This window comes from Gambusia affinis, linkage group LG11 (genome assembly GCF_019740435.1).
Source record: "Gambusia affinis linkage group LG11, SWU_Gaff_1.0, whole genome shotgun sequence".
NCBI lineage: Eukaryota > Metazoa > Chordata > Actinopteri > Cyprinodontiformes > Poeciliidae > Gambusia > Gambusia affinis.
This window is the reverse complement of record NC_057878.1, coordinates 4,304,675-4,332,355: the sequence shown is the minus strand read 5'-3', so window position 1 is coordinate 4,332,355 and position 27,681 is coordinate 4,304,675. Positions and strand designations below refer to the sequence as shown.

At 38.9% G+C, this 27,681-nt stretch overlaps 1 protein-coding gene across 1 annotated transcript in view; it reads right to left on the bottom strand.

Annotated features, from left to right (window-relative positions):
- Window positions 1-4,654: 4,654 nt before the first annotated feature.
- htr2aa (5-hydroxytryptamine (serotonin) receptor 2A, genome duplicate a) overlaps window positions 4,655-27,681 on the bottom strand; it is a 62,632-nt gene continuing 39,605 nt past the window's right edge. Inside the window, exon 3 of the mRNA XM_044132426.1 lies at window positions 4,655-6,692. Coding sequence (XP_043988361.1) covers window positions 5,830-6,692 — 863 coding nt within the window. The 3' untranslated portion in view covers window positions 4,655-5,829. The remainder of the gene's footprint in view (window positions 6,693-27,681) is intronic.

The following is a 27,681-nucleotide window of genomic DNA, read 5'->3' as shown; positions in this document are numbered from 1 at the left end:
ATTGTGCAAATGTATTATCCATTATTAATGCTCTAGACGTGGTGGTTTTGCTAAAAAAATATATATACATATATAATAAAAAGGTAAAGTTCAGGGATTGGAGAGAAATCCCTGGTAGATGAATGTAAAGATTGGTTTTCGTTCCACAGCGATCTCTGATTCCTTCTCCCTGCCTGGTTTCTTTCAGTGACCCAGTTTCTTTTTTGGTGAATTTTTAAGTAGTGAGCGTTTGAGGATACTGTGTGCAGGAAGTTTTACATGAAAACAGATTTGAAAATTTTAAGTTAACTGAAAAAAACCTTCAGCAAACAGCCCAAAGGGCTTAGATTGTTTGGGCTCTTGGTGTTCAAGATATTGATTTCTCTTTCGTAACGTAAACAGTATTAGTTTTGAATTTTGAGTATTAGTTTTATTTTTATTTATTTTTTCCCCCCTGAAATTTTTCATCATTAACTCTTTTTAAATCCGTTTAAGGAAGAAGGATCTCACACATTTCTCCCACTTTTTCCTCTTTACTTTTACTTTAAAACAAAATAGCAAAAATAAATGTCACCATTAAACATCAAGTCCCAAAATAGACACTAGTGAAAAATAAATTAGAAAGAAACATCTCCTCCAAGCCAGAGTCACATTGTAGATGCAGAGTTACATCAGTAGAGAGTTTTTATGATCTTCACATCAACACAAAGAGGCTGGTCACGTCGTCACACTGGGTCCAGCTTCATTTGAACTAAAACTTGTTTTGTTTGCCACCAATAGGAGCAGTATTGGAAATGGCCGTCTTCCCCCTTTCTCTCTGCTACAAAGTAGCTTTTTCCTGTAGTGAATGCTAAAGCTAGTTAGCTTTGGGTGAAGTGCACCGATCAAGAGTATCTTTTGTTCTCATGTGAGATAAACGGTTTCCCTGTAACTATAAGCTTTTTTCTCTGCCATTGGCACATTTATCAGCGAGTACAAGAGGATGATTGGCAGCGCTAAGCCCCTCCTCCTGGCTCTGATTGGTTGTTTTTGCTGCATTTTCCTCAGATAGCAATAGCAGCTCAGGGGGGAGGTGGAGGAGATTGATCATTTTACAGATTATCTGTCTCATATTAAACTTACACAACACAGTGATAACTTTAACAAATATGTAAAAAAAAAAAAAAGGCTTTGAAACCAGAATTTTTCTTTTTTCAGAGGAAAGGAAATGGCCATTCTGACTGATTACGACGGTACTTTGAATACACCACCACAGCATGGGCCCGACCCAACAGGAACTAGAATCACAGGAATTACTTTGTGACACTTTGTCGCTTGGTAATTTATAACCCTCGCTTCTTTTCAGGGCGAAACTCTCCAGGTCTCAGTGGGGAACATTTCACTTGGAAATGAATCTGAATAAAATATCTGAATAGTGACTAAGTTCTGTAATGCCACAGAACAGATTTTTCCTCAGAAGTGCACAGAGTCTAGCATTTCTGTTTGTGATCGCAGCAATTAAAACCTCATCGTTGTTGCTGACTCACACGGCAACCTGTACTTATTGGCAAAATAATGAAATGTTTGTGTCTGTTCTCCACTGAGCAAAAAGCAAAACACCCGCTGAGCTTTATTGTTGTTATTTACGACAGATTTGGGCTATTTTAAAAACCAAATCCTTTGCTGACGTGAAAAAAGCTCCCAACCTGCTGTGGTAATAACACCTGTGCTGACAATAAATAATTTGTATACATCATGCTTTTGGCAGTTTTCAAATAACACTTTACTGTGACAGCATGAAATTTAGTGTAACAAGAGTTTCATTTTTTATTTTTTATTTTTTTTTGGTTACAGAGATTTGCTGAGCTACCTTTATGTTTAATGAGTTCATAAGAATTTAAGCCTCTCTGCCTTTAAAATAGACAGATTTCTTTCATTTAACAAGACATAAATGCTTGTTGATTTCTATTATCATGGCAAAAAGCTTTGACACTAACATATCAACATGCAGAAAGTTAAGGTTGTTATGAAGAGTCATAAGATCAAATGCCAGAAAGGAAAATGTGATATGTGGCTCTGGGGCTGATCAGTGGCTCGGACATGCCCAAACTCTTGATTCCATGAAAGGAAAATAATATTTTAACAACCTGTAATTAGTGTTTAGACAAGAATGCATCACAGTTTAGGATATGGCTCAGATTCTGATAGTCTACCGAAAAAATTAGGGGAAAAAATGTGATCTTGCTTACATTTTGTGTCATTTTAGTGTATTGAGACTATTATGAGACTATTTATAGTTGATTTCAGTATACCATCATAAACATGTTTTTTTTGTTTCTTTTTAAAAGAAAAAATATATCAAATATATATATATATATATATATATATATTTGATATATATATATATCAAATATAAAATATTTTCTCCAAATGAAGACCTTTTAATTCATGACTGAAAGTTTATGGAAGTTTTGTTTTTATATACTGACTATATATATATATATATATATATATATATATATATATATATATATATATATATATATATATATATATATATATATATATATATATATATATATATATATATATATATATAAAATATAAAACTCTCTATATAAAAACAAAACTTCCATAAACTTTCAGTCATGAATTAAAAGGTCTTCATTTGGAGAAAATATTTTCTAACTATTTAGATGAAAGTATATATTTAAGAATGAATTTTATTTATACGTTTCACTGTAACATATTAGTTTTCACAGCCTTTCTTCTTCCAGATGTTAGCCATTCGACACAACCTACTGCGGTAATTTGGTCATTTCTGAACAAACAATTTGTGCAAATTTGTTCCAAAATTTAAAGTTATGTGGTTTTCACATTCTTTAAGAGATGTTTTAATATATCTAAAAATGGTCTTTTCTGCTTTTATCTTCCAGTCTGTAAGGTTATGGCGGCCCGTCTTCAAGTCCCGGTTGAATTGAGAGCTGGACACAGAGTGAAGTGATCAGTTGACAGTAAATGATTTTTAACAAACTCAATCCCTGACGTGTAGAAAGGTCTTTCATTTATCTATGATTAAACGACTTCATGCCCATTCATCACCCTGTAACTTGCAAAGAAGCAAACAAAAGAAAACGTAACACATTTTTGTTGAGGCAAAGTGAATCAAAAGCTGAGATGTCGCCTTCAACGGATGTGAATTTTACATGTGAACAGTCAAAGAGGTCGGATGGTGCAACTGCTGGTAGCTAGCTAGCGTCTGTGAGGTGGGCAGGTTGTTTGCTCACCTCACATTAAACATCTGGCTAGATATTTAATGCTAAATATCTAGCATTAAACTTTGGTCACATCTTATCGGAATAGAGAATTTCTGAAATGGGATTTCTTGTGTTTATTTCAGAAATAGTCAGTGGAAAATTAAAGAAATCATTGAGTGGTGGAAGCTGCTTTCACTTTCATGCTAGCAAAGTGAAGCAACTCGAACTGAAGATGTCCAGTCCCACTGAATTTGATTTTACATTAGAGTTAATAACCGTCTACCATTTCTTAGACAGTTATTTGAAAAAAAAAAAAAAAAAAAAAGGTTTTGTTTCCTCTGCCAAACAACATCCCTGTTGCTACGCTAACAATCTGCCACGTTAGCTTGAATGTTTGGTGGCTTGTTCCGCCGGCAGACCTAATGATTGACATATTTTGAAGCTGCTATTGACGTAACTTTAACATAGTAACATGGAAGTTGTTAAGCTGAGAAAACAGCCTCAATCCTGACATTATTGTCTTAATAAAGTGCAGGCGGTAAATATCTGGCAGTATAGTATTTTATCTCAGAGCTAGGAACAGTTTCATTTGTTTTAAATTGTTAAAATCAGCTGTGAGAGTCGGACTAGCCGTCAGCCTTTTACATCTCTTAGGATTTATTCACTTTTCCACAAACTCACTGTGATATGACATCTGTCTGCTAAGTGGCAAAAAACAGCAGAGCATGAAATCTTTAAAATGTTTTACAAAAATGATAGCTTTTATGTCCCTGAACCCTCTCCTCTCATCTGTGCCTATTAAGACCCTCTCAGTGGAGAGGGCTGTCATTCACAAGTGGGCAAGTAACCATAGCAATTGTACAAATGGCAGTGATCGCTACTGGTTACAAAGAGGTCCTTCCTGCCACTGGTTGGTCTCACATTGTGGACTCCTGCTCTTTATTTCACAAGAAGAAGATTAAACTAAAGGACTTGATTTCACTTTCCCATATTATACTAAACCTTTAGTGCTTCCACCACATTCTGACAATGTTAATAACATAAAAATTACATGTTTCTGTGGCATGTTAGGGCCATTGGTGATAAAAAGATAAAAGAGTCAATTTCTGCCAAATAGCTCAAGAATTTTAGAATCAATTTCATAAATTTTCAAGGAAAAACTTGGAAATGGTTTGAAAAGTTGAAAATTTTCGACTTTTGATAGTAAAAAAGTTCCATGTTTGTTTTCCTATTTTGGGGGGAAAACAGATTTTTTTTTTTATATATTATTATTAATTTGAAAATTTTAGCTTTTTCTAGCAAATTTTCAAACATACATATTTTCTTGGTTTTTCCCCCAAAAAAATCTGAAATTAATCTCAACATTTCTGAGATTTTTTTCTCAGTCAATTTTCTTTTTTTTTTTTTTTTTACTTAAATTTTAGAGCTTTTTCTAGAAGATTTCTGAAATCAATCTCGAAATTTCTCAGTTTGTTTTGGTGGAAATTCACTCTTTCTTTTTCTTCTCTGTACAACAGCCCTGCTACGCTGTCGTAGCTTCAAGTCCCAGAAGATGACGTACAATGTCCAACTCTGGCCTGGACACCCGTCCTGCATCAACAAGTCATTTAATTCAGTCTGTCACTGCAGTTCCACATTCACAGATTTTCATACAGAAGTTTTAACATGTGGTAGCCACCTATCAGAGCACTGAACACAATGTGTTATGACTGGAACGACTCCAAATGTGCACCCATAGTTTGGTAAGAACACAATATGAGCTGGGACTTTTACAAGGGGATACATCAACATTTAAACCCTCTTCATTTCCTGCTGTTATATAATCTCATTTTGCAGTCTTCATATCAGCATTGCAATGCAACAATCATCTTCACGCTTGAAAATATAAACCTTTAAAAGTTATTCATACAGAGTTTCAACAAAACAGAGGCAGAAAGTTTCTTTCTTCTTCTTTTTTGGCAGCTTAAGCTGACCTTTGTGAGTGTTTTGAGTCAAGGTTTGCCAGGTTTTCCCTTTCTGACACCTTCGTTCCACAAAGTGGGAGCAAATCCAACATAATCCCCTCTGATCCACCCAGAGGTATGGTTTGATGGAAGGTGGGATGCCAGGCAGCTGGCAGAGTTAACAGGCTGCTGGGTTTACTGCAGGTGAGGGTTTACTGCCCAAGGGAAGAGAAATTATACAAAAATAAAAAAAAATTTCTTTAGTAAAAGTGACATCTTTTGGTGTGGCTGAGAGTAAATTTCTTCCTTTAAGTGGAAGCTTGTAATTAGAAACCAGTTAGATTTAAAATCTAAATTTTAAATCTGCAATTGTCACTTTGGAAAATTAACTTTTACTTCAGTTGCTCCAGGTCTTGTCAATTGATCAAATGCTGGATTAATCTGAACTGTGCACTTACAACTGAAGCTGCTCAGAGCGTTTTTGTAATGCAATAAGTACCTTGTGCCTTTTTGATTGGTACAACAACAAGATTTCAACTCTCTACACTTTAAATCGGTAGGGACAGTCTCTGTACCAAACACTTCACTCAAAAAGACCAAACAGATGAAGTGTAGGCCTTTATCTGATGTGTGTTCATCTACCTTCAACAAAGGCTTTTCTTTGATGTTCCTTACACACTACTCTCATCTTTGTCTCTTTGGCTTTTGCCCTGTTTGCTCTTCTCCGTTTCCTTCCCCGGCAGAGAGAATTCCCTTCCTTCCGTCTCACCGTACGTCATTCCGTTGCGTAACCTCCCCATGTCGCCCAGGGGCAGCTGGGTGGAGCTGAAGGCCAGAGGCGGGATGGTGTTCACCAGTATGAGCTGGAGAGGCTTCTTCTCTGGCTGGTACTGGCAGCGGATGTACCGCATGAAAGCTGTGCGGTACGTCTTGTTGAAAAGTGTGTAGACCAGCGGGTTGACGGCCGAAGACAAGTACCCGACCCAGACGAAGATGTTCAACAGGCCCTCCATGACCTCCGGGTGGCAAATGTTGTGGTGGCACACGACCATCAGCACGTTGGTGATGAAGAACGGGCACCACATCACCACGAAGAGGAAAAACACGACTCCCAGCACTTTGGACGCCTTCTGCTCATTGCTGATGGACTGCATGGTGCGTCGTCCGAACATCGACCCGGAGATGCTCCCGCGGGCGCCGCCGAGACCGCCGCCGCTTCCTCTCCCACCGGCCTCTCGGCTAATGGAGCGCCTGAAGAGTTTCTCGGAGGACAGGGAGCTCTGAGGGAAGAAGCTCAGCGTGAACGTGGTGCTCCATTTGGGCCGCGGGACGAGCTGGTCCAAGCAGAGCGTGGCTTCGTTCTGCAGGGCGTGGATGGTCAGGAAGTAGGTGACGATCATGATGGTTAGCGGGACGAAGAAGGCGATGAAGGAACCCACCAGAACAAAGTTGTCGTCTGTCAGCAGGCAGTTTCCGTTTTTAAAGACTTTGGAGTGGTCTCGGAGTCCCAGCACGGGAATCGGCATTGAGATGCCTGCAGAGAGGGAAGGAAGCAGAAGAGAATGTCAGAAAGCTTCAATTCAAGCGTCAATACTCAGGTGGGAAAAGCAATGATTTTTGAAAGAAAGTCTTGCCGATTCGAGGCAGTTTTGCACATGTCAAGTTGGGGTGAAAGCAAATGTGGAAGAAAGTTGCTCTAGTCAGATGAGACCTAAATAGACATTGTTGACCTAGTTTTCACAAAGTTACGTTTGGCAGAAAACTAATTCCTTGCATCAGGAAGGATGGGAAAATAGTTAGTGTTAACGGGAAGATGAATGGAGTTAAATGAATTGATGTGGAAGGGTTTAGATCAAAACATATTGACGGGTTCAAGTGAGCCATTCAAAGCCCAGACCTAAATCTAACTGATATGTAGCAAGACGTGGAAACAGATGTCCACTCTATCCAATCTGATTGAAACTGAGCCATTTCTTAAAGACAATGTCCTGAATGCTGACAGAGACAGACCCAAAAATACTTGCAGCTGTAAATGGGATCCTTAGCAACCCTGCTAAGAAAGATTGACAATTTTGCGGTATTACATTTTTTACTCACACAGCAAAAACAATCTACCTATGGGAGAGTAGCCATTGAGTCATCATCGCTTAAAATCTCCTGACAAGGACAGCAATTTGTATCAAATTTCCCTTTCAAGATTTGTTTGTTTTTTATTGACTTTTCCTTTGAGGGATCAGGTGACCACTGCAGTTCCCTTTTCATTTCTGTCCACTGCCTACCATTTCTTTGACCTTCCATTTTGTTTTCCTAAAGTAAAACTAGACTGGATACCTCCAGTTTTTTGTTATGGTGTCGATTAATTATTTCAGTGTTATTTGCTTTCCTATACCAAAACTCCCACATCAGCAGATCAGTTTGGGTAAACCTAATAAATATTGTTTAGCCAAGAGGTTTTGTATGATGGTGAAGAATTTGTACATGACATCAACAGGATTAGGACTGAAGAACATAAACTGAGCAATTTCCCCCCCCTGGTGTGTTCTCATTACCAGATCCATAACATAGAAAACACCCGAGTGGAGAATAAAGGGAATGGAAGTATTTTGCGGTGGAGGCTGGAGATCATCAGCTCTGGCAGACTAAAACTGTGACTCACAACAAGACGGTCAACGACGGCTCACTTTCAGCATGTTTTGTCATCTGTATGAGCCCAGGAATCAAAGTCTACAGGAAGCAATAACTGACAGTGAAATAACGCAGCATTTTTATGTGTAATTTGGAATCATAAAGCAGAATTTCTCTGTTGTGGGAAATGGTTCAGAGTAAGTGGGAGGACAGCTTGTCATTTTTTCCACTTAAACGGATCAACCTTCGAGCAATTATTGTATGAAAAGGTGCAGTAATTTGTTTGGGTTTTGTAAGCCCTGCAGCCTTTTATCAGATTCTGTTCGTGTGCCTCTCTCCATATGTGCATTTGCTGCCATTTTAGCCCTCGTTCTGCTGCTTTATTAAGTTATTTGCCATCACTATGTTGTTTCACTGGACCTCTTATTGCCTTTTCCCATCTTTCTGAAATCACATTCAGCTGTTTTGATCCTTGTGACTCCATTGTTTGTTGTCAGTGTCTGGTTCACTGTTTTCTCCCAACAGGAATGTAGATCCTCCCATCATGTATTTCTACAGCACACATAGTTGATCTGCACACTGTATAGATTTGTATATAGCTCTGCTTTAGAGGATGAAGCTCCTCCTCAAAGCTGCCGGTTCCAAGCTTCTGCCTCACAGAGCAGCCCTCTGGCGTGACTCCCCTACTCAGCTCCTTCAGACTAGCCAGCAGCAGTTAGCAAACATCTGATGGAACTGAGCATCTGCTGAGGTCATTATAGGAACTACTTCTAAAAACGCTGTTAAAGGGTTAATAGAGGAGACATGTTGTGACGACTTCCTGAAGGCGGAGTTTCAGAAAGAGCAGGAGCTTCTTAAAGAGACAGAAGTCCTTTTTTTAAAGTCATATTTGCTGGAATATTTTATGTTGTTTACAGCTGAAGTTTGTGGTGTGAAATGGTGCTAGATGTGTGGAAAATACATAATACTGTCCCTTTAAGAAACGTTTCTATGTAAGGAAACCCAGCAGATTGCATCGAGTTGTTGACTCAATGGAGCAACCTGTCACACACCTGTCACTTTCACATGCCGACGGTTATATGAAGCTGACATTATAATAGAATCATTATTTTCTGACCAATTTAGTAAACAATTACTTCACAACTTTGGGGCATTCAGACTGTAGAAACCATTAAAACCTTCATCTCCAGATAATTAAAAGTAATTTACTTTGCCTTGACAGCAGGTTGTCAGTCCCAAAACACATTCATTCAATGACACTCACACACATCATATATACTGCAGATCTTCAGGCTGCTTAAAAAGATTTTTATTGTCCCACCAAATGTGGCGTGATACGAAAGAGTTCAGCAGCAACTTTAACAGTAAATTTAGCAAAGATTTCACCTGAACATGGTGCAAATGTTCTAAACATTTACTTTTTGAGTTCAAGAGCAGCATTTATGACTTTCAGTTGCAAATGTTCGACTGCTCACCATCAACACTGGAGAACTGGCATGTGTGTGTGTGTGTGTGTGTGTGTGTGTTCTGACATTTTGGGCTGTAATTATTTAGCCACAGAGTCCATTCAAGATAATGACAAACATCCCCGATTTAGCATTGCTTTGTACTGTGGAGAGGCAGCATTTGTAGATGTTTCCGATTAACTTATTTGTCTGAAACATGCATCTATAGACAGCTTTAGAGAAATAATTATTCTGTTTGTTCTGTTTTTCTTCTTATTTTTGTCTTAGTGTTTTACACTCGCCTGCAGAAGGGACACCAGGATGTCTCTACTTCATGTCAGAGATGGTTTTAAGAAATGCCAGGAAAAGGTTTTAATGAGAAAACAAATCCTCAGGAATCTTGAGGGAGAGCAAAACCTGCATGTCGACCAACAATGATTGATGTCATTGGTAACAGTGGCATTATTTATATACACGTTTTTTGATTCGTCAAAAACCCTTTCGGTGTATCTCACTGGAATCATAAAAAAAAACAAACACCCTAAAGCTACTTTCTGTGTTTTCTGTTTTCCCCAAAGTCCCCTGGATGGCAAAACCCTCCACTTAATATTCTCTGAACACAAGACGGCAGAAAACCTGACAGAAGTGAAGGAGAAGATGAAAAGAGATCAAGTGGCAGGAGGAAGAGGAGGGAGAGTCACGAAGAAGACGAAGGGGAAGAGGATTTAGCAGCCTGAAAACTGATCAGGCAACACTCTGTAAGCTAACATAACACTCAGTAACAGGGAAAGGTCATTTTAAAAGTGGACAATTTGAAAAATATATTTAATATTTTAGAAAAGCATCAATCTGCTTCAGCTGTGCCTGGAAGAAACTCTGAGATGAAGAGCTAAAATATCATCTGAATTGAACCAGCAGTAAAAATTATGCTCAATTATTTGAAAAAGGATACTACAATTAGATAACCAGCTCACCACAAAGCAAAAAGAAAAAATTACAACCAATTAATATAAAATGTTTTATCTATACCAAAAAATGGCTTTTGTTGCATTTGGTGAAAGTTTGACCAAATCAAGCAACAAAAAAAGATTCAGATTCCTTAATAATAAATGATCAACTGGTGAGTCATAAAATGGCAGCGTTAATTTCATCTGGACTGACGGAGCAAAGAGGTGAATAACAAGTGAAAACCTGAAGACGTTCATGTTTTCCTCTCTTTTCCTTGATCGTATATTTTCTTTTGTAGGAAATCTGTAAACTGAAGAGCCATTTAGAGGAAATCCCAGCTCTAGAGTAAATGCCAGCTAGCGCATGTGAAGTGTGAGAACAATGCTTATTATCACTACTTATGATGCCGTTGGAATGAAAAGCAGAATTTGTGTCTGAAGTGCTGATCTTGTCGTAGCTCCGTCCGCGCTGCTTAATGGCCTGATCATATTTTCATAAACATGTGAATGTTGCTTCGCGGTGTGATTATGGTCACGGTAATAAAGCGCGGGGATATTTTGCCTGGACATTTGTCTTTACTGGGTCTCATGTGACGTTTCTACAAGCCCGTGGAAGTTGGAAGTTATTAGATAATTTATCAAAGAACACTGCTGCTTAAGGAAACATAAAGGGGTTTTAAATATTACGCCTCAACAACAAATGTTTCACAGAGGAAAGTAATATCAAGCCTCCACATATTTTCGAGCAGAAAAGTCTGTACAACACCAACGTGATGCACTTAGTGATGTAAGAAGGTGACAAAGTGCTCCGGATTGTGGCTATCACTTTGACTCATTACATCACAAATGACTAGAAATGGTTTGGAACAATTTCAAGAGTTAGACGATGTGCTGCTTTTTGAGATTTAACAGTCAAAAGAGAGATTATGTTTGATTTTTTTTTACATTATCATTGGTTATCATGTTTCATGCAACCTTAAAGTGATAATATGAAGCAAAATCAGACGCCAAAACTGAAATTCTGGACCTTGTGTGTCTCACACCAGTCGTTGGTAGGAAGGAGATAAAATTGTGTGACACTGAATGGTGGTTAGCGTTAGCATCTGCTAATGAATTTATGAGTTTCGTGGTTTAGCGTTAGCAGAGCTAATTTTTTTATGCATTTAACGGTTTAGCATTACCTTCTTCTTGTGCTAACGCGTCTATGTTTAGGAGTTTATCAGTAGTTGAGCTCAGATTCTTGTTTAGTGGTCAGTGAACGTAACTTTTTGGTTTGCTGTGGCCACCACTGGCGTGAACAACTGCCTAATTTTGTGCACACAACTACAACCATGGCAGCCATTTTGAAAAATGTCCACCACAAAGGGAAAACCCGAGTTCAAGAAAATATGTTTTCTACAGTTCAAGACAAGTAAACTACGATTTGACACCAAAGGACATGCAGAAACCTAATTTTCCAGGAAACCATGGTGATTGTCTCTGAAAATCAAAATATTATCAGTAAATATCATTTTATTGGTCCAAGCATGTCTGAGTTGACACCAAAAATATTATCTGTGACAGAATTTGGCACATTTGGTGTAAAAATAAATCTTCCTTCATGACCACTTTGAATTCTTTCAGTGGCTAAAATTTATTTTTAAATATCCAATGATCTGCTGCAGCATGCAGAACGTTTACAGAGTTTCTCTGGTCCACAGCAACATGGACGACCTTTTACCAGCTGTAGAATATCCAGAGTGAATCATCTTTTTGCTCTTTTTTCCAGTGTTTTTTCAGGATGAGGACACACACTGTAGGCATGAGACAATTCCAACAGAGGAAATCCAGCGCTCGGCTCTGCCAGCCGCTGACGAAGCGACGAGCGGAGAGGCGATGATTCCTCTGAAGACTGAGAGCCTGAGGCGACGTTCAGTTTAGCCAAAGGGTACGGTTCCCCTGTGACAGCTTGCACCTGCCGTCATACGCTTCCTGTTGCTATGACAGCACGTACGTTTTCTGGTCTATGTTGGTTCCTTTTCAACAACATGTAGTACTCTTTCTATTCTGTATTCTGTTTTATAGAACTTTACGACTGAGTGAAGATTTACATGGATATTTTTGTACTTAAAGGGACAGTGTTATGTATTTTCCAGCCACAGTAACTATGTTATATAACCTTGTTATAAAAATGTTGTACAAATCAAACTTTGAAATTTGGCGCCTTAAAATTGGACCTCCGTCTCTTTAAGAAGCTGCTGTTGTTTCTGACACTCTGCCTTCAGGAAGTGGTCACAACAACTTTCCTCTGTCAAACGTTCAGCAACGTCTTGATGAACTCAGCACCACTCGTTTTCCGCCCCCTGAATGGTTGCCATGGGAGACTAAAGGATTTCTCCAACATGCATGAAATATTTAAAGCGCTTCAGGTATGTTTTTGACAAGGTAGTAACATTACAGTATGATGTAAAGCTCAGAAACGATGATTTTACACGATACTGCCCCTTTAAGAAGAAACAGCATCAATCCACATGTTGGGTAATAATCGTTTCTCGCCGCCGCTAGGAAAAATCAATCTAACCTAACTTTAAAAAAAATATAGCTAAAAGTTAATTCATGATTTAACAAGGGCGTAATTACTTTTCTATGTAAGGCCAGATTGTTTTTCCCTTAATAAAAGAAATCAACATATAAAAACACACCCTGTAATTTAGTCAGGTTATTCCTGTTTGATTATATAATCAAATGATCTGAAACATTTAATTCTGACATTTAGAAATAAATGTTTTTGTTTTAACATTGTTGTATGAGCGCCAATACGTTGCGATGGCCCATATTTAAACTCTGGTAATCACAGGAGACTTGCAATCAGAACCAAAAGGTACCAAACTCATCCCACAGAGTTCATGTTAAACAAACAATATACCTTTCAAAATTGACAAAATTCTTCAGTTTTCATCTGATGATCTGTGATCAACGGGCCAAAGAAAATAATCCAGAATGTATAATAGATACAGTGAACCGTGGTGTACTACTTTTTAAAAGCAGTGTCTATTTTCTCATGTTTTTCTGTGAAGACACAGCTTACATCTCACCAAGACATGAAGAGTCATTAAATGTAAAGTTACACAAAAAAACAAGAGATAATTACAGAGATGAATCACCCAGTTCAAGCCTCGTCTCAGTGTTATGACAAGAATATTTTAAGTACACAATAAAAAGAGATTTTTATTTTTACCCACACATAGCCATTATTTGTTATCCACACACACACACACACACACACACACACACACACACACACACACACACACACACACACAGCCCTTTGTTTTCCCTCTCTCTTTATTAACCTTTCGCTGTGTAACGTGTCTGTCCAGATGTGTGCGTAACATCACTCTCTGTTGGGCGTGCTGTGGTGGCGTAGGGGATAGCACGACCCACATTTGGAGGCCTTGAGTCCTCGACGCGGCCGTCGCGGGTTCGATTCCCGCACCCGGCGACATTTGCCGCATGTCTTCCCACCTTCTCTCTTCCCCGTTCCTGTCAGCCTACTGTCATATAAGGGACACTAGAGCCCACAAAAAAAGGAAAGGAAAATAAAAAAACTTAAAAGAACATCACTGTCTGTTCACTTTATAACCAGCAGCTGTGGTCGGATTACAGCGTTGAAATCCTGCTGCATTGTCCTGATTCCCAGCACAAGAACAAACGTGGATCACAAGTGGCTGCAAAATTGACAAATGCTCTTCTAATGACAGAGAGTCGGCACTGCAGGGGTTTTTTCTGTCTTTTCATTTCTGCCAGATGTCATTCCTACAGGAGCAAAGAGCTGGCAGCGTCTGACTCACTTCTCCAAGAAAAGCTGCTTTATAGGAAAGCGGCAGCAGTGTTGGTTCAATATTCTGAGATGCAAAGGAAATGTGAAATAACTGACTGTATCATCATGCCAGTTACAGAAAAAAAAAGAAAATTACGCAAAATGAATCATAGTGTGTTGGTTTATGGTCACAGATAAACTGTTTCTTATTATTTTTGCTAAAAGACAACAATGTGAAGAAAAATAAATATACACACCAAGATTTTGCTTCGGTAAATAAAATTAAATTATCTGAAGTTAAATCCTATTTAATGTTTATTATTTCTTATGTGTAACTCCATCATTAACTGTTATATATTGTTACGTTTAACATTCATGTCAGACTCGTTTGCTCTGAAAAAAGTTGTGTCTTTTAAATTTAAGTTCTCCTCTTATTTGTTTCCGACAGTGAAAGTTGAGGAACATTAAACCTGCAGTCTGTAACTTTTGTTTTTTACGTATTTGTTAAAACTGTCACCATGTCGCGACGGTGCGGTACGATCTGAGAAGAGATCCATCTCCTCCCTGAGCTGCTGTCTGAAGATATGCACCAAAAACAACCAATCAGAGCCAGGAGGAGGGGCTTAGCGCTGTCAATCACCTCATGCAACTGCTGCTAAAGGCAGAGAAACTACTTACTGTTACAGGAAAACTGCTTATCCGGCGTCATCAGTGGTTATGCTAACTAGCCTTAGCATTCATAACAGGCCAATGGGGAAAAATGTATTGTAGCAGAGAGCAAGAGAGGGGGAGGGGAACTGGTGAGCGGTGTGTACACAGGCATGGTTGACAGCGCTAAGACCCGCCTCCTGGTTCTGATTGGTTGTTTCTAGTTAGCACTGGGAGAAGACAGAGATGGATTTTTTCCTGTCTCTCCTCATAGAGACAATTTGAACAAATATGCAAAAACAAGATTTTTTTTTAAGTTACATGCTGCAGCTTTAAGGTAAAGACAAAGCAAAGGGTGGAACCAACTAATAAAGAAGCTAACAACCTTAAAAATTTGTGAATATTTCCACAATATTCCACAATACTTCTTCCAAGCTTTCTCTTCACAATTCCTCATTTAAGTAAAGTCTGTCCTGTTCCATCAGGACAAACTCAATCGCTTATTTCAAAATGTCCATTTAGGCATCAGTTTTACTGACTTCGTGTGTTTTTATCGCATCATGATATTGTGTCTCAAGAATTAGATTTTTTTAAACCAAGATCACCTTTTATTGATTTTACAGAGTAAAATTCAGAACTCACCACCCATCCATCCATCCATCCATCCATCCACTCATCCATCCATCCATCCATTGATTTTTTTAATTGTCAAGTTTGCTCAAAACGTTAATATCTAAAATCTCTCCACTTTGTTCTCACTTCCAACTATATTAGCAAGTTAACACATCAGAACAACAGAAACAAATTATTTCTCTATGATCTACAAAGTGTGTGAAACTTTGAGTTGATGTCCTCTTATCTTTATATTTTGTATCATTGTGAGTCTAACAAGTAATTATCAAAAGTTTTGCTTTCCTTTAGAAGAGGTTCAAAGTGCTGCAGTTCTTATTCGAGGTCCAGGATTGTTAAAATCTTGCACTAAGAGCTACAGATCAATGTCTAATAATCAGCAATTCCAGCCTGTCCTTTTGTAATAACTCATTATGCAGCTGAGACCTCAGGCTAAAGTGTCAGAGGGATCTGAATTAAAACCTTAATTAAATAAAGATGGTATCAGACCGAGGCTGCATTACATTATCGCTCTCATTTCTCACCGGTCAGTCTTCATTAAATCGTTTTCACATATGGAAGGGGAAAAAAAATGGTGTAAAATGTATGAAGTTATTTGATTCATTCAGATCCAATTTTTGGTCTAATTCTGCCGCCACCGCCGGAGCGAGGACGGGGGTCTGTTAGCCTGTTCAATCCAGACACAAGCAGCAACATTTTCACCTCGTTATAGAAAATAATAACCATCTGTGTGTGAGTCGCAGCAGAAGGCGTGAGCTGAGCATGAACACACACACCCACACACACACACACGGACGTAAAGTGTGTCTCCGCTGGAAGGCAGACGGCTCTGTGTTGGGCCCGGTGGGAGTGCTACGGTGGGCCGACCAGGAACTGGAAGCAGACCAGCTGATAAACCAGTCTGTCTGGCTTGCTGCAGCCTAATCCCCCTCTATACAGTAACACACACTCTGCGCTGCGTGTGCGTGTGTGTATGTTGACCGCAGAGATCTCTGAGCTGGAGCAATATTTATTCATCAGATGAAACATTCTCATGAAACGATGAGCTATTTAGAAGTTTAAAGGGCCAGTACTGTCTTATTTCCCAGGCACATTTAGTTCATGGTTTCATTCTAACATCTTGTAGTTTTCCTGCTACATCAAGTTTTAAAGAACTTTGCTACAGTAGGAACTTTTATGTGATTATTCTTGCACTTAAAGGGGCAGGGTTATGTATTTACCAACTTCTTTTTTTTTTTTTTTAGCAAAATCAAGTAACTATGTTAACTTCAGTTTTATAAAAATCATATATACCATTTGTCAAACATGACTTAAAATAAAGTTGACTTTATAATTTTAAATCTTAAAATTGGGCCTCTGTCTCTTTAAGAATCTCCTGCGATTTCTGAAACTCCGCCTTCAGGAAGTCATCGCTCCTCTGTGAACCCTTTAACAACGTTTGAACCAGCGTTGCTCTGAGAAGTAGCTCCCAGCCGATGCTCAGCACCACCAGGCTAATTGCTGATGGCTAGTCTGAAGGAGCTGAGTGGGGGAGTCCATGGGTGGGCTGCTCTCAGAAGCGGGAGCTCGGAAGCTTGGAAACTGCAGCTAAGAGGAGGAGCTTCATCCTGGAAGGCGGAGCCATGTCCACCCAGGTATTTTGCACAGCTGAGTGGTTGCCATGGAGATTGAAGGATTTCTCAGACAAATATGAAAGAATCAAGGCAACACTCCAGGTGTGTTTTTGATGAGGGGACATCATCATCATGACATTAAGCTCCAAAATTGATTTCATACAATAACTGCCCCTTCAGAAATAAAACCTGCATTTTTTTTTTTACGTACCCAATACAATTTTATTATTTCTTTTTCTAAATTGCAAAGAGAAAATATTTTTCAAAAAGTGACTTTTATTCCAACAATCCCTTCTCTGAGTTGTACAACAGAGTATCAGGGCCAGGCTATGGGAATATCTGTGTAATTATAAAAATAAAGTCATAATATTAGCAGAATAAATATACAATTTTACCAAAAAAATTACGATGATCGTATGAATAAAAGAGTTTCTCGAGTGATAAAGATCTGAGGTGACTTTGGTCGTGTGGTTTTCTTTGAAATTTGTTATTTCTAAGTCTTGCTGCTGGAAGTTACTGTGCCATCACAACAAAAACACGAAACCAGCATTTTTTCAGCTTGTTTCATCGTTTCCAAAACAAGTAAAATTGTGACCGATTTCAAAATGACTTATCTCTTTTACAACACGCAATAAGCCAGAGGCTGTGTGGGACTTTAACATTTCTAATTCATGTAATTTATGCATTTTTAAAGATGTTCTCACATAAACACACACACACGCACGCACACACACCCCCGCACACGCCTGCACAACACGTGTTTTCATGCGAGCATTTGTGATCGCATGGTCACGATGTGTCCCATTGCTTGTAGAGGCGTGCACAAGTGCCGATGTTTGGGCCAATCGGGTTAGAGCGAGACTCAGCTCCCCCAGGGAGACATTAGCAAGGCATGGTTTGACATCCACAACACTCCCACGGACGCTCTCTCCGTTCAGCCTCCTCCTGACGAACCCAAAGAGACAACGTAAGAGTGAGTCTGAAAGCAGAGCTGGGCTCAGTAAGGACCGTGACATAATCCCGCTGGGCGTGTGGACGGCACTCAGGCGTGTTCAGACCTGCAGGGTGGGACCTGCAGCCTGGAATCGCGACATTACATTATTCAGCAAGGCCTCCTTGTCGACTCCGCGCAACTTCACAGCTGTTGTGTCACAGAGCAGCCTCATTTCTGCACCCTGGTTCTAACGCCCAACGTGTCTGCAAGAGACTTTTTTTTAATTAAAAAAAAGTTTAACACCCTGAAGTAATCTTACGGTGCTCAGAAATAAAACTAAATAGTCACGACTAACTTGTATTTTTTATGCCTCAGTGTTCATCGAGTCACATTCGCTTGTTTAGTGTAATAACACTATAAAAACAATTTCACATTGCATGTTTATCAAGGTTTATCTTTGAAAGGATTGCCAATTATTTACAGAGCCAAAAACAGCAGAATAATGAAAGGAGACTTGATACCACAGTGGTTTTACGTGGGAAGTGTCATTTAAAATGAACTTTTTATTAGCTTTACATCATGTTGTCATGTTATTCCCCAATCAGAAACATACCTGGAGTGTTGATTTGATTCTTTCATGCATGTTTGAGAAATCCCTTAATCGCCATGGCGACCATTCAGTTGTGCAAAACGCCTGGGTGGACCTAGCTCCGCCTTCGAGACCAAAGCTCCTCCCTCAAGCTGCAGTTTCCATGCTTCCAATGCACAGAGCAGCCATCTGCACCCACTCAGCTCCTTCAGACTAGCCAGCAGCAATTAGCAAACACCTGGTGGAACTGCACACCTGCGCCATTACTAAGAGTTTTCTAACTGACTTTCACATTGGAATAACATTTAGGTAAGATAAAATCATGTGGGGTTCCCCAGGGCTCTCTATTCAGACCACTGCTAGTCCATATTTATTTCTTCAGCTCAGATTGCAGAGTGTTTACTACACTGATGTTAATGATGATACATAACGTTTGTGTCACCACATGATCGTAGCTGCTTTCGCTCACGGTGTAATTGTGTCCAGAGTTTTGGTGAGTGGATGAATCAGCATTTCATCCATTCTAATGCAGAAGATACAGAAGAAATTGTTTTAGTCACACAATCACAGAATATGCCAGAAACCTCAGACTCAGACCTCATTTTAACAACCACATACAATATATTATACAAACTAAATCACTAAATTAGCTCACTAATTCCCCACCTTCATTAAAAAAATAGCTCAAGTCATTTTTTGCCAAAAGTTATTTTGGATGATATAAAAAACTGAAAAACAGATACGCTATTTTATAAGTTGACATGTTACTTTTCCACTCTCTGTGAAACAAAGGCTATGATGATCAACAACAATAGAATTGAATATTTTTTAACAACGTGTCATTGGTCTACAAGGTGCTGAGTTTAACCTTTAGAGTTTTTGTTGTTATGAAAATATGAAGACGAATACATCAACGTTTTCAGTGTCAGTGCTTTCTTTGCTTTGGCAGCGATGTGGTGTTAATGTTCTATATTAGACAGGACACTTTTGTTTCTAGGAATCCACAGAAATAATCACCTATAACAGGAAGTTAATGGACTTGTTTCGCACCATGACATGAAAACAGTATTTTTTGTCTTATTAAAGACAAAATAAAACACGACGCAAAAGAACAATAATCAACTAAAAAAAAAAACAACCCAGTATAAAGACAAGAGAATAAAAGGGAGATAAATGAATGAACATGTCAACGCAACTTGACTTATTCTGCTAAATAAAGCCAGAAATATCAAAGCTCAGCAAATTAAAGAAGGCGTTGGACCGAGAGCTATTTAAGGAACAGAGTTGATGTTTTCCTCCGTTATGCGGAGCAGAGCAGAGCCACAGCTGATCACATGGTGAATTAGAAAGCTCTCAGATAACTGTTCTATTTTTGAGGTACAAATATTCATTTAAACCCGAATAACGTGAGCAGTAAATGACAGGACACGTCTATTTATACAGTTCTTGATCTTGGGAAAGATTTTCCTTTAAAAGCTAAAATAACAGACATGATTTGATATCATTTAAAATGTCCTGGTAACAACAAAAGTCAGGCGGGTAATGAAACTAAAGCAGACAAAAAACCAAACATCTGGAGTTCTCTATTCGTTAGGTTTTCCTGTGCTTTATGTGTTTCATTTTAAATTATTGGACTTTGTTCAGTTCAGTCAGTTTAACTCCTAATCGTGCCACACCTCCTCGTCATTTCCCAGAATTCATGCTGTGTGTTGAGCCTATTTTCCTTTGCTCTCTTCTGGATCGTTGCCACTTCCTGTCCCATTTCTGTTGTCTTATGTATGGTCCTGTGTTTTCTCTTCCACCAGGATGTTATTAAAGTCTGTATTCACTCTGCAGCTGCTACAGCTTGCTGATTGGGTCCCCGTGTGGGTCCCTTTTTTCCCCCCATAGTGCCCTGTAAGACATGCTGCGTCTGTTTCATTGGTATTCTGGAGGAGATGGTTGTACATATCCTCACTATTGTGTTGTATTCATGTTTTATCCAGGACAGAAAAACACTATCTATATATAGTTACAGCTCTATAGAAAAAGAAGAGACCCCTGCACTGAACCTCCTGGTTCCCCCACCAAATACTGATTACTGAACTCTTACTTAGTTAAAACATTAATATAATTGTTTATTAAGGAATATGAATGTTTCTTTGCATTATTTGAGGTCTGAGAGCACTGCATCGTTTTCAATTCTTTGACCATTTCTCATTTTCTGAAAATAAACTACGTTTTTTTTTTCTTGGAATTTTACAGACATGTTGCCAGTAGTTCATAGAATAAAATAACCATTTTCATTTTACTCAAATATTTACCTATAAAGAGTAAACTCAGAGAAACTGATCATTTTGCAGTGGTCCCTTATTTATTTTTTTCCAGAACTGCCTTCGTAGGTTTTGTATGGTTGAAGTGAGTAAATCTGAAAAATAAAGTGAGTGGAATCCACTACTGTCCAGGTGTTTGTTGAAACAGAGTTCAACATTAAGATAAAGAAGCTAGCCCCCTGTTGCTAGCTCTCAATCCAAACAGAGCTACAATTAAATCTGCACATCAGATCATCATGGTGACCTTCCCTCCATCCAGGACTTGTGCTCATAACTCTGCAGACCCCACACATCCTGGACATAAACTATTCAGGCTTTTAGCCTCAGGTTAGCGAATCAAAGGGCTATTTAAGAAAAAATAAAACAGCCAAAGAGACAGTTTCTTTCCATGGATGAAACATTTTCTTCCTCTGTAGGAAAAACGCTGCATGTAAACACCTTAGCAACAGAGACATTTGTTTATTTTGGGGGTTTTCTTTATTTGTTTGTATTCTAAATAATTGAGAGCAAAGTGGAACCAATTTCTTTAAAAATTGGATTGAAATGGTCAAATGCCACTCAGGTTCTATAAACAGACTGAGAAGTCGGCACTTTTAACACCAATGTTCGCAGATTTACAGGTTTTTCTACAGAACTGAACTAAAACTAAACCAGCTTCATTTTCAGCAGAAAAATGAAGCTGAACACACTGAACACAACCCCAATGTGTTTCTAGGTCTCCTGGAAAGGAGCGAACTGGAATCTGGCACGTACCGTTGCTATTTAATTATTGAAAATTTTGCATTTTCTTGAGTTATTAATCAGGTAGGGTTAGACAATATAACCACTCCGGTGTGCAGATTTTCGGTGAAAATGTTCCAACAAGACGTGGTTGTAAATATTCACCGTGTTAACATGCAGACGGTGCTCCAACTAAAACGCACTGCTTTCTCTAGAGTCTCTTTAGATTCTGTTAGTGAGTCACTAAGGCATGAAGCTAAGGCACACATAAAATATTTGTGTGCGAGGCAGGAGGAGTAAAGTTCCTACAGTCTGTTCTTGCATCATCTACACCGCGTTGTATCTGAGTCACTTTGTCAGGGCTGGAGAGCACAAAGTAGAGGAGATGAGAGCCAAAACAGAGCAGAACTTGTTTCTTTTTTTAAATATATATGGTAGATGTGAGCTGCTTCCTCATTAAAACCAGTCCATGTCTCACCAGCTGAAGTGAAATTGGATAAATTCGGCTCATAACATCAATTTATTATTCAAAAATAAATACCTCCACTTAGTCGCAATGTGTTCTGACATCTAAACGAAGGCTTGATTGATTTTAATTACTTCTTATACATTTTATAATAACTTTGTTCCAGCTTCCTTGTTTTTTATTTACTGTTTGTGCTATTTTTTTTGTGTGTGTGTTTGTTGTCAAGATCTGTGTGGTTAAGTCATTTTAGCCTCGCCGACGATGACTACCATCGGTTAGTTGTTACGTTGTCAACATAACGAGCTAAATCTTAAATGCATGTAAAACAGGATGCAGTGCTTTCATCACTATGACAACTAGAGAACAAAGTCTAAAAGTTATCACATTTCACAGGTTAGTAACAAGGTTTCATTTTCAAAAGAATAGAAATGGACAGGCAACAGTTAGGCTAGCTTGACTTTGACAACTTTGACATGTAGATATGCTGTAGAATTTATTGTGTTTCAGTTCAGTAAAAGAAAAAACAGGTGACCAACACACCAGCGCTGACAGATCATCAGTAGAGCAGGTGTTTGAAATTAGCTAACGAACCAGCGCTGCTTCCAGACGCTCACTTATCAGCATCAACATAAAACTGTAACAGACTGAATGTTCTGTTCTTCGTTTGGGAAACGTCTGTGTGAGTTTTGATGTTCAATCCCGAAATATTAGCGGAGCTGTTGTCAGTCAGTTGCTACGGCAACGCGTCTGAGTGTAGCGTAGCCGACACAGAGAGAGAGAAAAGAACCCTTTTAGATTTGAGTTGTTTTTCAATGGTTTTTCTGCAATATTTTCCCGTCTTCTGTGATGCTAAACTAATAATACCGACATGTCCAGGTTTCATTCAGATGATGAGGTTGTTCTACCTCTTCAATAAGGACAGGAAGTATAAGAATAGTTTTTTACCCCCCAGCTTTGTGCAAATGTGCAAAACTTCTGGGTGTAAACAATAACATGCAGCGTGTCTAGAAGAACCTTTGTTCATTTTTAGGGTGTGAAATTGAATTTAAGATGAATTAAATTAAATGCTGGTCGACAGTCAAAAATGATCCCCAAAGTGAACAAAAAGTTTGAAATTGTTTCATGAGGAGAGTGAGGATGATGAACATGTTCCAGCTGTCACTCTCTTATCTGGATCAGAACCAGGAAGGAAGGCCTAATTCCAACCCGTTTGTCTGGGCCAGGAGTCGGTCATTAGCAGTCCCAGCAGCTCCGAGTGACGGCGGTAATGAAGCGAAGGCGACGCAGAGCAGACCCCGGAGCCTAGGGGAGAGCGCGGGAATTAAACTGAGGCTGACAACCGACTCCCAAGAATTAGTCCCCGTGCATCTGGTCGATAAAGTTTAGAGGAAACACGACGAATGAAATGGGGATTGTCAGGTCTAATGAGCGCCGGGGTTCAGAGGGAAACCGTCTCTGGCGGCGGTTTTGCTCAAAGGTCGCTGGCCGTTTTTCTATCTTCGGCTTTGGCCCCGTCTTCCTTCCCACCTGGACCCCTTAGTGGTGATCAGTGTGACGAGCCACTGTTTAACTTATTCATGCACAATTATTTCTTTGAACTTATTTAATTGGACTTATAATAGAGCTGCCAAATTGACATACTTTGGAGAATTAATTTCTCCCCCACCGCTGCTGGACTGTGTGTCAGAATTACATGTTGAAGTATTCATCTGATGAATTCCTCTGGAAGAGAAACTTTCTGCATTCTGCAGAAAAACAAAATCTTATCAAATATTTTTGGTCAGCTTTCTAGAGCAAACGTCTCAGTGCACTTGACATGAGCCAAGATAACGTAGGATAGAGGAACTTGTTTTAAGTCAACAATTCATTGATATCGATGAAAAGGTTCTGGCTCCACTGGCAGATTATTTCACGAGACATTTGTTGTGTTTTCAGTGAAATAATCTGCAGATGGAATCAGAACTTTAAGGAATTGTTGACTTAAAACAAGTTCCTATATCTTGCTGAAAAGTTACTTGTAAGTTAGTTTTGTCTCATTTCAAGTGGATTTGGATACTTGCACTGGAAACTAGACCATAAATACTTCATAAGAGTTTGTGTTGACAGAGTAAATTTGGGGTGGCACAAGCACAAGTATTTGTAGATTTTTTTAGGTGTCTATTTCTGTTCACTTACATGATGATAGCCTACAGCTAATAAAGCCCCGAAATGTAGTTTCTTTGAAGATTGAAATGTTACATAAAACCAATAATAGGATCTTTAAAGGCAAATATCGTTTTCTTTTCATGATGTTGTGTCCTACAGGTAATAAAACTTTATTGAGATCCTCAGAAAATTCAAATGTTGCCTGGAGACCAAGAAAAAAACAACAACAACTGACTCTTCACACTGAAATGTTATCTCATGACAATGTCATAATCTACAAAGCCAGGAGGAAGAGTGCCGACTTGAAAGTTGTTCAGCAGACAGTTTCCTCCGTGAGGAGACCGCAGCCACTAAAGGTCGCTGCTCAAAAAAAGCCGGCTGCTCATGTGCTGTTTCCAATTACATTAATAAAAAGGTGAGTGGGAGTGAAGTGTGTTTGAAACAGGTGCACAAGCAACAATGATGACTCCGACCTTTAAAGGACTGTTGAAGGAAAGCTGATTCAAGAATGTGGCCTGGAGGGGCATCCTGAGCCACCGCCGTCTCCTTCACTCTGTTAGGGCCGAGTGATGTGGCTGAAAAACTGATATCATGTCAGTCGATATAAATAATTCTATTTTCTTTTTTTTTTTGTTTCAAATATCCAAAGTACCGCCAAACTAGCGACGTGACCTTTTGTCGTTTATGCACAATTTCTTCCTGAATTGCTGCGCTCCTTTTCTCCTTCCACTCTAACCCTGTTCTTTTTTTATTATATTTTTAAGCAGTTGTGAAGCACTGCGGCTTTAAAATGTGGGAAACTGCAGACAGCTGAGGTTTTATAGTCAGATTTTCCACATTTCTTAAAATTCCTTCATTTCCACAAGCCGAATGGATGACAGGAAATCTGACGAGCTAGTTGGGCGTCTAGTCTGGTTTCTTCTCCACCAGAGCAGCCGCCGCACACCTGTTAGCGCTGTTAGGGCGGCAGTCACGTTACACATTCTTGCAACGGTTTGCGACGAGGTCTGAGTAGAAACAGTTTGACGCAAACACCGTTTGGCGCTGAAATGTTTCCTGTGTGAATCGTGAAGCAGAGAGAACTTGTCCAGCAGACGTCCTCATTGTTCTACCTCTAGAACACCAGGATGAGAATTACGATCGGCTACGTTTGGAGCAACATGAAACTGCTGCGACGCACCCTACACAGCAGGTTGTTGCTAGGTAACCAAACAGTAAGTGAGTTAGTTGATGCCACCAATTTTTCTTAGCTAGCTGCGGGAATTTGAGCGGCTAAAGACTTGCATCCCCCAGAATGCCGTGCGGTCCCGAATCGGAGTTCAGTGAAATTATAAAAAAATCCGATCAGACATTTTAACTACTGATGATAATCATGTGACTTATCACGATATATAACGTCAGAAATATCTTACTAGGGTGGAGACAAAAAAAAGGCAGACTGTTGCTCAGACGTCCAAAATCTTCTTTTCAGATGAAAGATTTTTTTTGTTTTTTTTTGAGAGAGAGTAGAGAGGCACAGAATCCAAGATACTTCAGGTCCTGTGTGAAGTTCCTATAGTCAGTGATGCAGCCGTGTCATCGCCTAGCAACAGCTAGCAACCAGTTGTAGAGCAGCTCATCGTGCTTCGTGCAAAGTTTATGTAGATGCTGGTTTTATTTTCCAGCAGGACTTTAACCTCGATGTATTGATGCCGACAGTGTGACTAGAACTGATTGGTTGGAAACTGAACTCATGCAAAAGGAGCTCAAAGCAAGATATTCAGCAAATATACAATATACTTTAATAACTTTTAACTGACGACGACAAACTTGAATTATATTATTGTTATTGGATGTTAACTGCCAAAATAAATTCACTTTTCAATGCAAATCTATTGAGATTAATGTAACATGTTTCACAACACGGCAACAAAACAAACTTTTGTATTTCATGAACAACACTGTTAGACTTTTTGACACTGTTAGGTCAAAGAAACCTATTTAAAAAGCCATTTTTGTAGCGTGTTAGGTGGACAAGAAGTGCCATCCATCTTCATCAGTTAGTCTATTGCAGGAAGCTGCAACAGGAACAGAGCCATTGAATCAAATTACCTTTTTGTCCTTCAAAAGTAGGACAAAACGTGACAAGCATTTGTAAAGCAGCCGTTTCTTTATTGGACAGTGTTAGAGGAGGGCAGCAATTAAATTCATTAATTTATTGTCAGTGCAGGAAGTTCCTCTCATTATCACTCTTCTATTTTAAATGGGCTCCATCAATATAAATGCCTTTTTTTTTTTGTTTTACCCTCTAAAGTTTTCTATCTATTTCCTGATAAAGAGAGTCTTTTAATAAAATCTCGAGATCAGCGGTAGCTACAGTTTTGGTCTTGTGGGACAATTTTGACAAAGTACTTCTGGGCAACAATTAAAGAAAATAAAAATATCAAAATATTTTGTGATTTTTTTTTTCATTTACCTGTTCAGCAGTTTATGAAACCCGCAGTACTTCAATGGAGATACATTTTGTAGGAAAAGGGATCAACACATCCCTTTAGAAAAAGGATGTCACAGGTCTGCTTTATGTCTTAATGTTTGAATTTTTATTTTTTCTGCTCTGGGGCTTCAAATGTTAGAAGTGTGTCTTGTAATTGTTGGGACATAGAAAGTTTAAATGGGGGAAAAAAAGAGATGTATTTCCACACTTTTCCATTATTCTTTTTCTTTTGTTTTCTTCAACTCGTGTGTTTGGCGCCACCTTTCACACAGGAGGTTTACAGCTGCAATGCGCTCATAAAAATTTGACTGCAAATGGTCAAATTTACTTCTCTGAGACTCAGCAGTCAATAAAAGAAGAGCAGCAGAGTAAAAGTTGTAAAGCTGGAAACACAGGCAACATCTATTTATCAGGACCTGATTGTCCTCTGTAAAAAAATAAATAAAAGTTCACAATTCAGAGTAAAAAAATTCAGAGACGTTTGTGTGACGCTAACTGAGTCTGTAACGTGATATATAGTAACATGAAATATATTTCAAAGTGGAATCTACTCTGAGCAAACAGACAGTGTCTGCACGATTCTGTCAAATTATTTTTGATTAATGTTTGCTTTCTATTTGCTGTTTTTATGAAAACGTCACTGCTTTTTCAGATTGCACTAAATACGTTTTATTTTGCATCGTGTGCTTCACATGGAGCCATTTTGATAATGAACCAGGAAGCAACATCATCTTTAGTGTAAAACCAAAAACAAATGGAAAAATGGTAGGGTGACCAGACGTCCTCTTTTTCCCGGACATGTCCTACTTTTCAGACCTAAAAAAATGTCCGGGGGGAATTTCAAAATCGTCCGGGATTTTGGTCAACTGCCTCAAAACACATTGCATAGCTTACAGTGCATTGTGATTACATTGCCACTCCGTTCCACTACTCCATTCCAGGTTTCTTTGTATGGTAAATTAGTCCCGCCCTTCTCCCCAAATCCAATCATGTTGCATTATGTGTGCGAGTGTGTGTGTGTGTGTCCGCCGATTCTCGACACCCCCTCCCCCCAACAAAAAAAGTGTCCTCCTTTTCAGAAACCCAAATCTGGTCACCCTAAAAAATGGATTCTTTACAAAAGTGACATACTGCAGCTTTAAGTCTGTTGATCAAAATGAATAATAGCTGCAATTAA